The sequence below is a fragment of the Aethalodelphis obliquidens genome, unplaced genomic scaffold (genome assembly GCF_003676395.1).
Source record: "Aethalodelphis obliquidens isolate GAN/ISIS:26980383/991018 unplaced genomic scaffold, ASM367639v1 scaffold88, whole genome shotgun sequence".
Classification (NCBI taxonomy): domain Eukaryota; kingdom Metazoa; phylum Chordata; class Mammalia; order Artiodactyla; family Delphinidae; genus Aethalodelphis; species Aethalodelphis obliquidens.
Window position 1 is genome coordinate 697,765 of NW_020838032.1, and position 17,429 is coordinate 715,193.

Below are 17,429 nucleotides of genomic sequence, written 5' to 3' on the forward strand. Positions count from 1 at the left end.
TAAGAAGTATTTTCAATCCCATTTTATAATAATAACTTGAGGGACAGAAAGTTTAGTTTGTCCAAGTTACACGACAAAGCCAACATGTATATCTGGAATGTCTTTCTCCAGAGCCCATGCTCACCTTCCTCCCAGCTGCATCCCAGACGATGGGTGGTGTTTGGAGATGGCAGGGCATGAAAAGGAAAGGAATCACTCAGAGGGGTTGTTTGTAATGTTGGATTTGGTGACCACTTCTATCTACAACATAAAGGAAAGGGAGAAATTTAAAATAACTAATTTTCCCAGGCTGGGAAAAGATGATGTCACAAATGATACCAATTTCATAATCTGTTCAATAGTACATGTGATTTCTAGTAGTCAAAAAGTATTCCTTCAATTCAGCCTTACCTCAACCTCAGACACACGGCTCTATGCACTGTGTGATGCAGTGAGGTCTTATCAAATCTGCAGTCCAGTCACTCTGTGCTAAGGAGATCTGGCCCTGGCTGAAAATCTTCTGGCTGATCTGGGAGCCAGCGTGGGAGCTGGAGCACCTCGTTTGTGCAAGCCTGGGCTGACCCACACTGCTTTCGCATGGGGAGGTGTCTTTGGAACCAGGGGGCATCCAGGACAGGCACCAGGCTAAAGCAGAATGGCCCCTTTCCACTCCACACTAAGAGCACTTTATATCCGCCCCGGCAGGGATGGGAACAACAAGTTTTTGCCAAAAGGAAAGAAGAAATCAAAACATAAAATATACTTCTCTGGGTTGCATGTTTCTGGCTTGACTTATGTCACTTACACAACAACGGTTATTGTTTGTTTGAACGACACAGAGGGTTTTAGGCAGGGCCAGAAACGCTAGCCCAGGATTTGGTCCCCCAGAGTTCTGACACCTAAAGAAGGGGAAGGAACAGTGGGTGTGTGGAGTCAGGAATGTCTCTTCTGATTCCAGCCTTCAGCTGCCTGAGCCCTCAAGCTGCATCCTGCCCCACAGACAAGAAAATGTAGCCACAGACAACAGTGGAAGAGGGGCTTTGAAACAAAGAAGGAAGAGTGGGCACATGTTTCCTGGGACTCTTGGGATCCTCGAACTCTTTGAAGGTCTGTCTGACAAGTTCAGCTTCGACAGGAAATACTGATTCACCGGACAAAGAGTTCTGGTTCGACACTGGCTGAATACACAGCACCGAGCTCCACCATCCACAGCCCCCAAGCCCAGGATAAGTTGTTTTGTTTCTACTTTTCTCTCAGGTTTTCTAAACCTTGCCACTTTCAAGAAATCTACTCTCAGGGAGCTAATTTTTACATAATTATTAGCTCTGCTTTTCCTTTGTGAAAGCCACTCTCCATTTTTGGATGACATTTGATGACCTGCATCAGTAGAAAAGTTAGTTTTGTCCTCTTTTACTGAAAACTTGGTGACAAAGTCAAATTCTCTTCAGGTCTCTCTAGTGTGAAACTTCTTGTAATCCTTTCCCCTAACGCATACCACAGCTCACTTACACAGATGCTTTAGGGAGAAGGCCAGGCCCTTATGAACATCTTAGAGAGCCTTCTTCAGGCCTCTTTCTTCCTCTGAATTTCTCCAGTTTGCCACCCCCTTTGCTCCCACTTGTGCATCTTACCATATTGTGTCCAACCATTCTGTCCTCTGTTGAGTGCTGGGACAGATTAATAAACACACAAACATTTGATAAATGGGGCAATTGTGAAGGAACCCCTTCCCATCTTTGCCTTTTTCAGTTTTTTTTAAATTTCCTCTTCATTAACTCCATATGCTATAGGCTTCCAGTTGAGATCTATCCCTGCTCCCTGAGACCCTGCAACTTGCCCCTTACCTGTACCAGTGTCTATCACCTCTTTACCAAAACTTCTTTAACGGGAACTTAACTTCATTGCTTCCGCACCAATAAACGTTCGTTTTCCTTTTTCATTAAAGAGTGAATATTTATTGACTACTTCCTTTTGCTCTAACAAAACAAAGTCCCGATCCAAAGGAGTTTACATTGTAGTGGCAGGAGACCCAACCACAAGCAAATAAGATAAGCCAATAAATAATACGCTCAGAAGAAAAATAAAGCAGAGGCATAGGACTGCAGGATGGGCATCGGCCTGGCCTTTTCCAGGCCTTAGTGAAAACTGTAATTGTTGTTTTCATATTTATCAAACACCTCAGCCTCTCAATCCTTCGGGGACAGATGTGGTTGTGCTGAGAAGGCTGATCTACAATATCTGCTTTGCCAACCAACCCTCAATGGGAAGAGTAATAATTAAACAAGACTGGTAATCCTTGTAAAATGCTTAATAAAACGGCATGGTTTAGAGAGGAATGCAGGCGGAACGTGACAGTAGCTGCTATCTCTCAGGGAGCTGGGGCTCCTCTTAGCCCACAGGAACTCGCTCATCACCTGACATACAGACAAACCTGGAATTGAGGGAGGTGATACTCCACAGGGCAACCTTGATCACGGAGCCGGGAGGCAATAGATAAACTACTGTACTTTTTTACTTAAGGCAGAAGAATCTGAGGTGCATTCTACATTTTCTCAGAGGCTTTTCCAGCAGATGGAGCCTCAGTCACTCACAGCAGTGACCAGCTCAATGACATATTCATGTCTTTCTGTCTTTTCCTGTTCAATCTCCTGGTCCCAACCCAACTCCTGCTCATTGGAATTACTTCCCAAAATAACTGTCTTCACAAGGTCCTCATATCAGAAAGAACCCAGGCTAAGACAGTCACACTATCTGTGCTTTGGTCTTTCCTTTTAGATTCTATCTCCCAATATTATATATTCCACATATATATGAAATTATCTATAGTCTCTTCTCTTTTTCATAGCTCTTTCAAGTTAGGAAGTTTCAGTCATCAGGGAACTCCACAGTTTCCCTACCAAAGATCTCTCAGATTGTTCTTTCAGTATACATTCGGTTAAGTTGATCATTACTGTTTCTGTATATGCAAACAAAACCCAGGAATCACATCACTTGTTACAGAAATTCTCTTTGATCCACAGTGTTTACATTGCCTCCTCTATAGCTGGTGGAGACAAGATCTTAAATTTTTCCAAGTTGAAAAACTATCATTTGGAGAATTGCAATGAACTTCCGTATTTTAGGGAGCAGGCTGTCCTTTAATTTTGGAGGCAACACTTTGATGACTCTTTTAGTGATGCTAATACACCTACCATTACCCCTCCCCATCATGTATATGAAAATGCTTTAGGCTGAGACATTACCTATTCTGTTTGGGCATATAGATTGAGTATAACTAGCAGAATTATTGACCTGCAATATTAGATTTTTCCCCCTAAATCTAGATTAAGTTGTCTTATAACTAAATGTTTTTATTTTCCCTTAGAAAGAAGAAGAAGGATAGCAGCCTGGAAAAGGAGAAAGATGGCAAGGAGTGACCAGCAGAGTGAAGCACTGTCCCAGAGCCAGAGACCAGATTTGCTTGGTGAGAATGGGAGGATTGGGGCAACAGGTTCCTTAACGGTTCCCTAAAATTACATGAGGAGGAAAACCTAATAAAATACTGAACTCTTTGATGGCAGTAGAATAGAGACTTAGACTATTGTCATTTGGGTATTAATAATCTCTGAAGACTGGAGAAAATGGGAACATCTTAACTACCCATGGTTCCCAATACTCCTGTACATATTTCTCCCTAACCCCCTCCCTTTTAAAAAATTCAATCTATTTAAACCCAAAACAAAAAGACAAACACAAAAAGTGCACCATTTCTCCCACCCCCACCCCTTGCCTCTGGCAAACACAAATCTGTGCTCTCTAACTATGAGCTTATTTATATATACATATCATATATATATATATATATATATATATATATACACACACACACACACACACACACACATCGTTAAAGGACTCCACATATAAGAGAGATCATATAGTATTTATCTTTCTTCTCTGACTTACTTCACTTAGCATAATGCCCTTGAGGTTCATCCTATCCATAGAGTTGTCATTTAAGTACTTATGACTGCTTTTGTACTACAATGGCCAGGGTCTGTTTTGCAACAGAGACCGTATGTCCCACTAAACCCAAAGTAAAATCTTTACTATCTGACCCTTTAAAATGAAAGTTTGCTGACCTCTGCTCTAGATCTAAATAGTTTAGAAGAAATATAGGGAACAAAGGAACATGTTAAGAAACACCATGGAGATGCAATCAGCAAATTCAAAACGTGGAAAATTCTATAAGATTAACAACTTAATTTCTTAAACAAATAAATGATAGTAAACATTTTTTAAAGGGTGGGAGAGAAAACCTATACCACTTATGAGACATATGACTTTAATGCAATGTGTAGTCCTTTAAGAAGAAAATGATTCAGAAGTCAACTTAAAAATATGTATGTAACAATCAGGGAAATTTAAATACTGACTGTATATTTGATGGAATTACTACTAATTGTTAAATTGTAATAACTGCATTATTTTTATGTTATTCTTTTAAAGAGTCCTTCCCATTATAGGGGTTTGCGAGTAGGGAAAATGGGTATATACAAAGTAAAAATGGACATGAAATGATAGTTAATTTTGTTATTAACTGTCATCATAGTTACCTATACCTATGGGTAAGTGAGGGTTCATTAAGTTAGTCTCTCTACTTTTGCATATTTTTGATATTTTTCTTATTATAAATTTGTATAAGAGCAAGAATTTTTAAGGAAATTATAAACGTTATTGAGAGACATTAAGAAGACCTAAAAGGAGAGATATGCCAGTTTGTAGGTTGAAAGACTCAATATTGTAAAAATAAATGTCAGTTTTTTCCAGTTGAGCCCCAGTAGGGCTCACCCCAGGGAGTTCAACAGCAACCCCCCCCACCCCCCAGTAGCTTTCCAGCAAGTATTGTCAGCTTCCCAGTGGGGATTTCTGGTCCCAGGCAGCAGTTCCCTGCTAACCAGACTTATCCTCCTGACTGTGAGCAGCTCTGTCTCGGGCAACCCAGAGAACTTCATCACCAACCAGTTGGCTGCAACCACACTCTCTCCAGTGAGGTCTGAATCCCAGCCTTGGCTCCAGGAATTACCTTCCAAGTTCATTTGTTTCCTAAATACTCTTCTTCAGCCTTTGAGTATTCTTTTGAGTTTTCTTTTATGCCCTTTTAGTAGCTAATTCCCAACTAATTTTTTAATATTGAATAGTCCATGTTCAAATTGCTGTGTGGTTTGTCTCCTGAGTGGGACTGACACACTAGTAACATTGAAGTTGTACGTGTATAACATGTATGACCCTGCAATCACATGTATGTGTGTGTGAGAGAGACATGCACACGTGTGGGAAAGTACAAATACAAGAATATCCATAGCAGTGTTGTTTAGCATAATCTAAAACTGAAAACAAATACAATTGTTGGTCAACAGGAGACAGATGGGCTGCAGGATGTGAGAGAAAGAGAGGAGTCAAGGATATCTCTAAGGTTTTTCACCTGAACAACTGGAACATAAGAGTTGCCATGTTCTGGGATAGGGAAGTCTGCAAGGGGAACAAGTTTTGACATTTGCTGGTAATATCAGAAACCAGTACTAGACTTAAGCATGAGATGACAGGCATTCAAATGGAGGTGTTAAGTAGGCAGTTGGAAATGCAAGTCTGGATGAACAGCCTGGGTTACCACTGAACTTATATATTTGGGGGTCCTCAGTGCACAGCGTCCTTAGAGTCAAGAGATTGGGTAACGTCACCAAATGAGTAAGTGTGGACAGAAGGAGAAGGGGGCCAAAGGATGAACATGGGGGCACTCTTCTCAGATGACTGTCATAGTCTCGCTCCCCCTGCTTCAGTGTCACGACCACTCTCCATCCCCACCTCCAAAAGGTCATCTTCTCTCAGCATCCAGAGTGACTCAGATTAGATAACACCATTGTCTGAGTCTCTTCAGTGGTTTCCTGTTGTTCATAAAGTCCAAACTCCTCACCAGGAGTATCTGGCTCCTCCCCATGCCTTCACCTTACTTTATTCTTTCCTTCCTTTGTTCTCTACCTACCAGTTCCTCTATGTAGTGCTGTTTTTTCCTCAAATACATGTATCTTTCTCATTTCAGGTCACTTGCACTAGCTGTTCCCTCAGCCTGGAGGGGGGAACCTATCTTTGCAGGGCTGTCTCCTTTTCCTTCAAATTTCAGTTCAAAATACCACCTCTTCACAGAATTTCTTCCTGTGCTCACTAGTCACTCTAACAAGTCACTCCGTAGCACTTTTTCACTGCACTGATATCTGACATTATCTTATTTATTCGCACATTGACTGTGAATCTCAGCTCCCCCATGGCAGTGCCTGGCCGTGTTTACTATTATATATTCCCAGCGCCTCAAAGAGTGATGCCACCTGTAGGCAGTCGATAAATATTTGCTGAATAAGTGAATGAATGACTTATCGGATTTTGCATATTTTTAAGTATCTTTTTTAGCTTCCAAATTCAGGGAGGGAATGCTGGGCTGCCATTTTTCTTTGTCCAGCCTTTATCTTTCTTTAGGTCCACTTCTTCACCAACTCCCCTGTGTCACAAAAGCCCAAAAGTGCTGTAAAGATATTAGAAACAATATTTTATTCCGAAGCCTGTGAATCAGAGGATTGTGTAAAGAAGTTACTCCAATCTGAAAGCCTCGACACAGTGACGCGTTGGAATGTGCCCGGTGACTCCAGAAGGGGACTGACTGACACTCCTCCGGAACAGTCACGCTCGCGCCTGGAGGCTGTGAGGGCCCCAACCAGGTCCCAAACAGCATCTGCTGCAGTGCCATCATGGGGGAGGTTCTGGAACAGTTCTTCATTTTTGTAGGGCTGCTGGTGTGCCTGGTCCACCTGGTGAAATGCGTGAGATTCTCCAAATGTATTTTCCTGCACTTCTGGAAAGTTTCGCCAAGGTCTTTCTTGAAGTCCATGGGACAGTGGGCAGGTAAAGAAAGTTTTCCATCTCTTGTTTTTTTTTGTTGTTCTTGCTTATTATCACTCAGGTCTCAAAAGATATATTGCATCTTTTCCTTTTGAGAGCAAAGATGTAATTCCTTTGGGTTATTTTCATTTGGGAGGCTGGAAAGCACGAATGAAATTAGGATTGTCTGAGAAATGAGATGTGGGGCATCAGGAGGATAATTAGGGAACAATGTGACTCAGTCCTTGCCTGGGTGCTTCTCCTCTCATTCTCACTAGTTGGGTTTTCTTATTTTTGGAGTTTCTGATGATACAAGTAATAGATGCTGCAGAAAATTATGTATCCTCTTCTTCAGATTTTCAAAAGCCCAGGGTGCTTCCATTTTCTTAAAGGGTGTTTCAACATTCTGAAGTCCAATAATTTAAATTCATTTTATTAAAAAAAATTTCTCTGAGCCCTTGCAAGAAGTGAGGGTAATACAAAATCAAGGCAATAAAGATCTCTGTGGAGACATGTTTTTAAAATGGTTCTATATGGAATCTGGGTCTGGTTTGTGTCCCAAGTAGACTGATTAATTGCTGCCTCCCAATGGGATTTAGCTCCTGGAACTGCCATGCAGAATTTCAGCTCCCTACTGAGTTTAAGGTGAAGGACGTGAGGCTATGGTTTCGGCATCTCCTTGAACGAAATGCTAAGTTTGCATCTCAAAGTTGGTGTTATGTGCTGGTGTCAGTCTATCAATAACCAATACTGTGGTCGGGCTGGCCCTTGTGGTTCTTACTGTGATTGCAAGGTGGTTTTCAGCAATAACCATCAGGACACTTTAAAAAAAAAAAAAGGTTTATTACTTTCAGGACCTGGAAATTATGTAGGACACCTGGTGCCACATAGCAAGGTCATGGGCGCAAAGAGAGAGAGAGAGAGAGAGTGAATGGGCCTGGAGTTCTGCTTTTATTTTATTCTGGGGTGGGGGCCTAGGGTTTCACACGCTCACTCTTTAATGGTGAATTTAAAACATACAAGCAGGAATTTAAAGCACAGGAAGAGAAAAAACAAGTGGTCCAAATGGTCAGTTATTGAAATCAATCAAGATTTTTAAAACAAAGGAACCTCATTTGGGGGAGATGGCCTGGCTCTTTACATGATCGTGTGGCCAGCATAGCTTTTATTAGAAATCACCATCTTTAAAGTTGATGCCTCTTTGAAGTTGATGCCTCATTGACAATCAAAGTCAGGCACTTGCATTACAAAAAAGAAAAAAACAAAACCAAAAACCCAACTGTCAGGTTTTACACTACAGTTGGACACCAAGAAATCCAATGATTTAAAAAAGAATAAGAATTTGTGTGGCTTTAGAAATACAATGCCAGGCTAAATAGGAAAGACTGTAAACAACCTTATAGGGCTGCCAGGTAAAATACAGGATACTCAGTTATATTTGAATTTCAGATAAATAAAGAATCATTTTTCAGTATATGACACCCCCAATATTATGTGCGACATTCTTATACGAAAAAATTATTTGTTGTTTACCTGAAATTCAAGTTTAACTAGGCATCCTGTATCCTTATTTTCCAAAGCTAAAAAAATTACTCTATGAAAATTGTTTGGCATGAATAAAATGCGTTTTTAACCGTTACTTGTTAATCTGGGGAGAGAGAGAGAGAGAGAGAGAGGATATGTGTGTGTGAGCACTCCCTCTCAGGGCAGTATGATGTCTCCAGTGAACTTGATAAGCAGTTTGAACTTGAATGTTCTGGATCCAAATACTCTGCATCACACAGATCCAAATGCCTGTGCTCTGAGGGGCTTAGAACTCTGCCCATCAGTGTACGGCAAAGCCCTTCTGAGGACACACGTTCTAAAAGAAGTGCATGTGCGGTCATATGTGGTTGATTTCCTAATTTTGTCACTGGTATTCTTTTTATTTTTTTGGCTATGCTGGGTCTTCCTTGCTGCGTGCAGGCTTTCTCTAGTTGCTGCGAGTGGGGGCTACTCTTTCATTGCGGTGCGCGGGCTTCTCATTGTGGTGACTTCTCTTATTGCGGAGCACGGGCTCTAGGCATGCGGGCCTCAGTTGTTGCAGCACGTGGGCTCAGTAGTTGTGGCTCGTGGGCTCTAGACCGCAGGCTCAGTAGTTGTGGTGCACGGGCTCAGTTGCTCCGCGGCATGTGGGATCTTCCCGGACCAGGGCTCGAACCCGTGCCCCGCATTGGCAGGTGGATTCTTAACCACTGCGCCACCAGGGAAGTCCCATCACTGATATTCTTTATAGATTTGTGACCCTAAAGTCAGAGCCTGGGTTCAAATCCTGTAGTCATCACTTTTAGCAGTGTGGCCTTGATTGGGTTAAGAACTTTCTCTCCCTTAGCTTCCTCAAATATAAACTAAGGAAAATGATGTTCCCTGAATTATAGGCTTGTTTTGAATATCAGATGAGATGTGGCTGTGGGGTTGCCCATCCACATGGTCTTTCTGCATTTCTGTAAGCCGGACACGGAAGAGCTTTATTGGACCTACAATGCCTATTCCACTTTCTCCCTGAATTCCAGCAGCCTCATCTGTCACCCTCACCTAGACAAACTGATGCCTTCACATTCCCACCACCCGCCATGAAGAAGCTGCTAGTGGGAGCCCTGGTGCTCTGGGGTGTCAGAGCCAGAACCTCATTTCTGGCTTGGAAGCTGTGTTCCGAGGCCTGACCTGGACACTGGGGCAGAGGCAGCACTGAAGACTTTGCTACGCACCGAGGAGGGGGTGGAGGTGGCCAGGAACCTCAGGAGCCAGCTTCCTCCCCTCTTCTCCCTCCAGTCCATCTCATGCTGTGTAATTTAACTTGTAAATAATAAGGTCCAAGTGACTAAAAACAAAACCCAAAAATATAATGCACGGCAGAAAGTAAACGCTCAGTAGGTACCAGCCACTTATTGACGTTATCTTGACTATAGTTCAGGCCTTGTACTGGGTGGATTTGAGGATGCCTGTGATGGAGGGGAAGGTGAGGCAGAAGAAAACAACCCTGAGCAAAGTACCTCTGCAGAGTAAAACAAGTCATATACGTGGAGTCACTTAAAAGTACCCAAATAAACAAGTAAAATCACTGGTAATTATTAAAATGAGGGTGCTTCTGCCTGAAGCATTGCCTGAAGTTTTTCAGCTTGGTCTGCTCTCCCTCTCAAGTAAACTAAATGTACACAGCTTTTGTACACACTTTTGGAAAGCATATCCTCCGATTGTTGGTGCAAAGGTAAACTGCAGATATGTATGTACTGAATTGTACTTTGTTTTGAAATTGTGGCATTCACACGAATGAAGTTTACCCTAGAGCTCAGTCATTAAATATGTATGTGCTGTTGGCTATAAAAGGACTAGAAGGCCCATCTCATTGTTATCTATTAATCAATAGATCCAGTGAGCACAAGTTCTTTAGGTTCCTTCATGTCACTGCATCCTCTTTTTGCATTTCTGTATTTTCCTCTTTGTTAAGTTCTCTATCTTCAATGGGCTTTGATTGCTGCTGTCCTGTGAGAGTGAGGATAGGAAGTGGGGAGAACTCAACTTTTAGTAGGAACCTTGAAATGTCCTTACAGTGATAATTGGGTGTGTGGGTAGAGAGATAATAGCATACACTGCTTGTCCTTGATGAATTAAGGCTTAGAAATGTCTAAACCCTTCTGGGGTCTGAATAAAATGTTCGCTGGCTAATGTTCTTTGTTTCATTTTGGAGCATGTTTTTCATAGCCTCACCAACCCTTCCCCCCAAACCCCATCCAAAAAAAGAAAAAAATGCTTCATTTTGAACATTTAGTGAAGGGAGTCAAGGCTGGAAACTTCACAGTTGAGCGGAGTAGGGCTGGAGAGCAGAAGGGCAGTGCTTTGGAATATTGTGTCCTAGAGAGTAGGCCTGCAAGAACATGTAGCCAGCAAGAAAGGGGTTTAAAGATTAATTCTATCCTTTAAAACCATTTCTGCTTTTTGCAGTGATCACTGGAGCAGGAGATGGGATTGGGAAAGCTTATTCATTCGAGGTAAGTTGTGTCCCTGGAGACTTTCTCCTCCCCTTTTATTAAACACATCATAGTCACATGACTCCCACCCCAAACACTAGTTTTCTGATTATAAAAGCAATGGACATTCCCTTATGAAGGAAACTATTTTCTATAAAAAAGGAAATTTAAAAATCATAATCTCACCGCCTGGCTACCTTTTAAAAAAAATACAATGATATTCAAAGGTGGCAGTATCTCCCCTTAGGAGTTGTTTTAGGAATTTATGGGGACACTGTTATTTCCTAGGGTAATTGTACCATAAGCATTTATATACTTAAAGCAATAAAAAAATTATAAACTACTTTCCTTTTATTTATCCTTTACATTATAGCTAGGGCATATGTTGATTTAAAAATCATTTGTGTAGGTAGGAGATATATATATATATATATATATATATATATATATAAAACTTTCACTTCAAGAAGACTAATGGGCATTAAAAAATATAATATAAAGAGAGAATCTGATAGGGCTGAGAGTCACTGGAGTGTGATTAGAGTCCTTGAGTGTTTCCTTCCAGGGTTTTTGTTTCTCTGTAGATAGATAGATAGATAGATAGATAGATAGATAGATAGATAGATAGTAGGTAGTTACGCTTTTCTAAAAATGTGTTTACAGCATATGTAGTTTTGTATGCCATTATTATTAGTATTATTACAAGTTCAACATTTTCACTAATGAAGTATTGTTTCCTGGAATTCCTATATATTTTCTTTCTTCCTTGTGCCTATTATACTAACGTCTAGCACCATGTAAAATACAATAGAAGAAATAGAATCCTAGAAATTATGAGGATGGCTGTTAAAAATCAACACCTTAAAAACATAATGAAAAGCACTTCAATTATGGAAACTACATTCAACAATAGTGTAGTACTCATGTGTTTTCTTGTTCCTAAAGGCCTGTGTCATGAGAGAGGTCAAACCATCTTCTGTGAAATGAACATTGCAAGGTATATTGGAGGTACCTGATAGATACTTCTGGTTTTCTTTTTAGTTAACAGAGCTGAACCATACCACTTAAAAGCTCCTAGTGCTGGTCTTTTGGGTCTACCCCCCATCCTCCATGCTCTGAAGATAATTTCTTTGGTACTGACATTCTACTTCAACTCTGTTTTTGTTTTTTTCTTCCAGCTAAAGAGTTCATCATTTTTTCTTCCAGCTAAAGAGTTCATCTTTGCTCTTATCTTTGCTCTAATTTGTATATAACAACTTTCTGATGATCAGTAGTGCCCAACACTCAGTAGATGAGTGGTTATATTTGAGTGTTGAGGTTGGAGAGACCATGTGCCAAACCCTTTCCAAAGTCTTGTATCTTCCATACCCCCAATCAGAAGGAAAGCTTTTCTAGCTATTTGTGTTAAAACTATATCACCTCTTATATAACTGTTTTTTCACCTTAGACCAGTTTTCTGGAAAGGGTCTTATCTTTCGTCTTTCATTTTATCTCTCAGTTCTCTGGAGAACTCAGGTTATTTCTTTATGATTTTCCAGATTCTTTCCTCAAATTCATGCTGACCTGATATACCTATGGCCCCCTTGATATCTTAAGACTCAGACACTTTTCTTTCTTCTTAGAGGAGACCCATGTGCGGATTCCCCTTGGCAATTCATTTCCTTACTCTTTCCAAAAGCAATGGCCTGGGAGTCAGGAGCTATGAGTTCCAGTCCTCATTCAGACACTAACTGTCTGCAGATTTTGGACAAGTTACACATCCTTTCTGGGCTTCCAGGTCTTTATGAGCACAAAAGATGTCTCCTAAGAGCCTTCAAATTCTAAATTCTGTTTCTCTTCTAGACTAATTCTTGCTTTGCTCTTCTTGTAGAATCTTGTTCTTTGTTTCCTTTTGTTCTTTTCTAAGGCTGTGTTAAACAATTTTCTGGGATCCCTACCTTTCTTTCATGCAGGATTCCCTCTCTCCCAGAGAGCCTGTTCTTGTCTCCCTGTTAATTGCTGCTTCAAGGAAAGCAGTTCAGAGTCTGGAATGCTATGGATTGTAATGGTTAAGAATTCGAGGTTGGGAATGGATCAGATGTCTGTTCAACCTCTGCCTCCAATATGCTCACTGCAGAATTTCCACATCAATAAACTGGAGGTGATGATAATTCCATCTGGGCTTTTGTAAAAGTTAAACGGGATGAGACGGGCAAAATGCTTTGCATAGAGTAAGCTCTCCAAGTTTAGCCACTATTATTATTGGATATTTAATCTGTGTTTTCTTTCCCATATATCGCTTTTCTCTTTCTCTTTTTGAGAAAGAAAATGTGTTGTACGTACCCATATTTTTACTCTTTCTATTGTTCTTTCTTCTTCCCTGATGTTCCAAGATTTTTTCTTTTGTTATTTCCTGTCTGTTTAGAGAAGTTCCTTTAGTTGTTCTTCTACAGTAGCTCTGTGGGTGACAAATTCTTTGTTTTCCTTCATCAGAGACTGTCTCCATTTCCCCTTCATTCCTGAAGGATAATTTTGCTGAATATAGGATTTATAGTTGACAATCCTTTCCTTTCAGCACTTGAAAAATGTTGTGCCACTTCCTTCTGGCCTCTATGATTTCTGATGAGTCTGATGTTATTCAAATCATTTTCCCCTATAGGTAAGGTGTTGTTTCTCTTTCATTGCTTTCAAGATTTTTTTCTTTGTGTTCAGTTTTCAGGAGTTTAGTTATGTTTCTTGGTGTGGGTTTCTTTGGGTTTATCTTGTTTGAGATTCACTCAGTCTCTTGAATCTGTAGGTTTATACCTTTTCACAAATTTGGAAATTTTTCATTCATTCTTTCTTCAAATATTCTTTCTGCCTAGCTGCCTAGCCCTCTTCTCTTCTTCTGGGACTCTAATGACACAAATGCAAGACCTTTCTTATAGTCTAGTGGGTCTCTGAGATGCTGTTCATGTTTTTTCAGTGTATTTTTTCTCTGTTTAGATTGGGTAATTCCTGTTTTTTTATCTTTAAGTTCATGGATTCTTTCCTTGGTCTCTCCATTCTGCTACTGAGCCCATCCGTTGAGTTTTTAATTTCACTTTCTGTATTTTTCAGTTCTAAAATTTCCATTTCATTTTTCTTTATATCTTCTATTTCTTTGCTGAAATGTCCTATTTTTCATTTGTTTTAATTGTGTTTGTGATTGCTCTCTGAAGCATTTTTACGATAGCTGCTTTAAAATTCTAGTCAGATAATTCTAACATCTCTGTCATCTTGGTGTTAGCATTTGTCCATTGTTTTTATCTTACTCAGATTGAGATCTTCCTTATTCTTGGTGTGATGAGTTTTTTTTTTTTAATTGAATCTTGGACATTTTTGGTTTTATGTTATGAGACTCTGGATCATATTTAAATCTTTTGGTTTAGGTCTGTACTGACATTGCTTCAACAGGGGGAGGAGGGGGTGCTTTTTCCTACCAGGTGAGGTAGAAGCCCAGCTTTACTACTTGGCCTCCTTTGGGGGGTGCTGCCTCCTTGTTACTGCTGGATGGGTGTAGGAGTTCTGGCTTCTCATAAGCCACTCTGGATTTTCGGGGCAAGAGTGCATCCTTACTGCTCCCCACAAGCAGTACTTGGAGGAGGTGGTCTCACTATCACTGCGGTGATGGTATAAGTCCTGAATCTCCACTAGGCTTCCTCTGTCATCATCCCAGGGGAAGGAAGAGGGGAGAGAGCAGAAGGGGTGCTCTGGCACTGTCAGGTGGAAGTGGAAGTTCAGGTCTCTGCTGACATGGTGGGTGGGGTGGCTGGGATGAAAGTTCCAGCTCCCTGCTCATCCTTCTCTGATGCCAACCTGGCAGGAGGTTGGAGTCCTTGTTAGGACTCAGCCTCACCAGAGTGGAAGTGTTAGCTCCCCACTCAGCCTTTGGAGGCAGGGGTGGCAATAGGAACATAGATTTTTTTTTTTGAGTTGTTTGTCTGGAGTACGACAGTTATTGTCTAAAGTTTTCTGCCTTGCTAGGCTGCCAGTTTTTGGTTCTTTGGTTAGAGAGAGCAGGCTTTTATTGGGACCTTTTATGTCTGCACTGTTGGTGTTTCTGAATATCCAGCTTCTCCAGCAATAAGTCTGGGATATATGAGGCAAAAAGAAAACCCAGGAGACTCACCACCGGTTTCCTCAGGTCTCAAGGCCCATAGCTGATCTTCTCACTATCTTTTGGAGTCTTCTTATATTTATTTTATGTATTATGTCCAGGTTGCATGTTTTAGTTGCATTTCATGGTAGAAATAGGGACTTCTACTCCAACTTTCCAGTAGCCTATTCTATATTACATTTTAACCTAATCTGTATTTGTATTTAGAGTGGCAATAGTGACTTTGCCTCCTTTTAAAGGAATTTCAAGCATTATTGGAAGCAGCGTGAAAAAAATTGTGGAGAGGGATGGGCTGGAGGAGGAAGGACAAGCATGGGCCTGGTCTTCATGCCTCTGAAGCCTCTGCTTCACTCTGTATTTCACACCATTTCCATTCCTTTGGCACCTGAATTCAAGCCCTTTATTTTATTTACCGCCACACAGAAGAAGCCCTGTCTTCCCTGGCATTCCCACCACCTGTTATAGATTAGCAGCGACAAGCACCTTCCTTGACCTAGGCCCTAACACACAGCAGAAGGAAAATGGTCTATTCATCACAGCAGCAGTCATTCTTCTTTTAGCACAGTGCCTGGCAGGGAATTCTGGGAGAGGGCGTGCTTCTGGGGCTTAATTCCCTGAAGGGGGGTGGTGGCAAAACCCACGTATGGAGCCTGTCAGCCTGGACATTCTAGAAAGAAGATTGAGCCCTGCTCAAAAGGACAAAGGGAACATGCTGGCCCAGACAACCAAGTGTTCTCCGTGCCCCCCTCCTGGCTCAGACCACTTCACATGGAACCTTTAAAAAGTCTATGGCTCTTGGGCTTCCCTGGTGCCGCAGTGGTTGAGAGTCCACCTGCCGATGCAGGGGACACGGGTTCATGCCCCGGTCCGGGACGATCCCACATGCCGCGGAGCGGCTGGGCCCGTGAGCCATGGCCGCTGAGCCCACGCGTCCGGAGCCTGTGCTCCGCAACGGGAGAGGCCACAGCAGTGAGAGGCCTGCGTACCGCAAAAAAAAAAAAAGTCTATGGCTCTTGAGATAAATGGCACAATTCAGGAGAGGCTGGAAGCACACAAGGCAGAGAGCATCCTTTGTGTTGAAAATGCAAATTGTTTTCCATTTAATGGACAATCTCCCCCTCTGGAGGCTGATGAAGTGAATTGTGAGACGAAGGTGCTTAATTCTTTAGCCATCCTTTGATAGATTCCCAGACTGAAAATGAGGGCTGGAGGTGGGGGTTGGGAATTTTCCAGAAGAGAAAGAGAATACTTCATGATATCACTGGCCTTAAAATGGGACAGTTCTTATTTTTTTATCTTTTAATTTTCTATTTATTTTTAAAGTTTTAAGATAGACTTTATTTTTTAGAGCAGTTTTAGATTGACCACAAAATCTTGCAGAAGGTACAGCGAGTTCCCATATACCCCTGTCCGCACACACACCCGAGAGTGGGAAGTTTGCTACAGTGAACATATACTGGCACGTCATTATCACCCAGAGTCCATAGTTCACCTTGGGGTTCACTCTTCTTGGTTTAGTTTTTTCCGTGGTGGTTGTTTTTCGGGGGGAAAGTGTGTTACGGGCCCAGCTGAAGATGAGTTTCTCTTAGAGAACCTGCTTCCCACCTTCTCCTTTGCTCAGTCTGGTCTGAATGAAGCTTTCTTTACCTAGGGTCAGTCAAAATTGACACAAAAGTCTTTGAGACATTTTCTGTGGCTTATTTCTTTTCCATAGCTGTGTTCCAGCCAAAATGTCTGAGTAAACTTCTTTTTATGTCATTTAAAAATATACTAGGAAATCGACTATTTAAAGGAACAACAGATGCAGAGTATCACCCCTAATTACATTCTATGTATGTCTAGATATTGATTGATTGTCTTTTTACAAAGTGAAACCTCACTAGATAGGATCCAGGCCCGGGGTGGGACTTGTTATAACACTTTATGGCTGAAGATCAGCTGTTAGATTGAATATAATTTACTTTAAAATACTTCAGCATGCATAATATGATATGCACGTGAATCAGTTTTTTATTTTAAACAGCTTCTTGAGATATAATTCATGTACCATAAAATTCACCTGTTTTGAGTGTATGGTACAATGATTTTTAGTAAATTAACCAAGGTTTTCACCAGCATCACCATCCAGTTTTAGCACATTGCCATCATCCTAATAAGATCCTAATGAGATCACTCACAACTGGTCACAGTTAATCCCCCATTCCCGTCCCTAGTCCTAGGCTGCCACTAATCTTTTCTGAACACTTCATAGGAATGCCGTCACACAATATGTAGTCTTTAGTGCCTGACTTCCTTCATTTAGCACAGGATTTTTGAGGTTCATCCATGTTGTAGCATGTGTCAGTGGTTCTTCCATTTTTATTGCAGAATAATATTCCATCGTACGGATATACCACAATTTGTTTATTCATTTACTA

The 17,429-nt window shown here is 41.2% G+C and overlaps 1 protein-coding gene across 1 annotated transcript in view; it reads left to right on the forward strand.

The window, feature by feature from the left end:
• Positions 1–5,284: 5,284 nt before the first annotated feature.
• The window catches only part of HSD17B3 (hydroxysteroid 17-beta dehydrogenase 3), a 39,757-nt gene continuing 27,612 nt past the window's right edge, over positions 5,285–17,429 (forward strand). The window contains exons 1-2 of the mRNA XM_027094203.1: positions 5,285–6,912; positions 10,870–10,916. Of these exons, the coding sequence (XP_026950004.1) occupies positions 6,759–6,912; positions 10,870–10,916 (201 nt within the window). The 5' untranslated portion in view covers positions 5,285–6,758. The remainder of the gene's footprint in view (positions 6,913–10,869; positions 10,917–17,429) is intronic.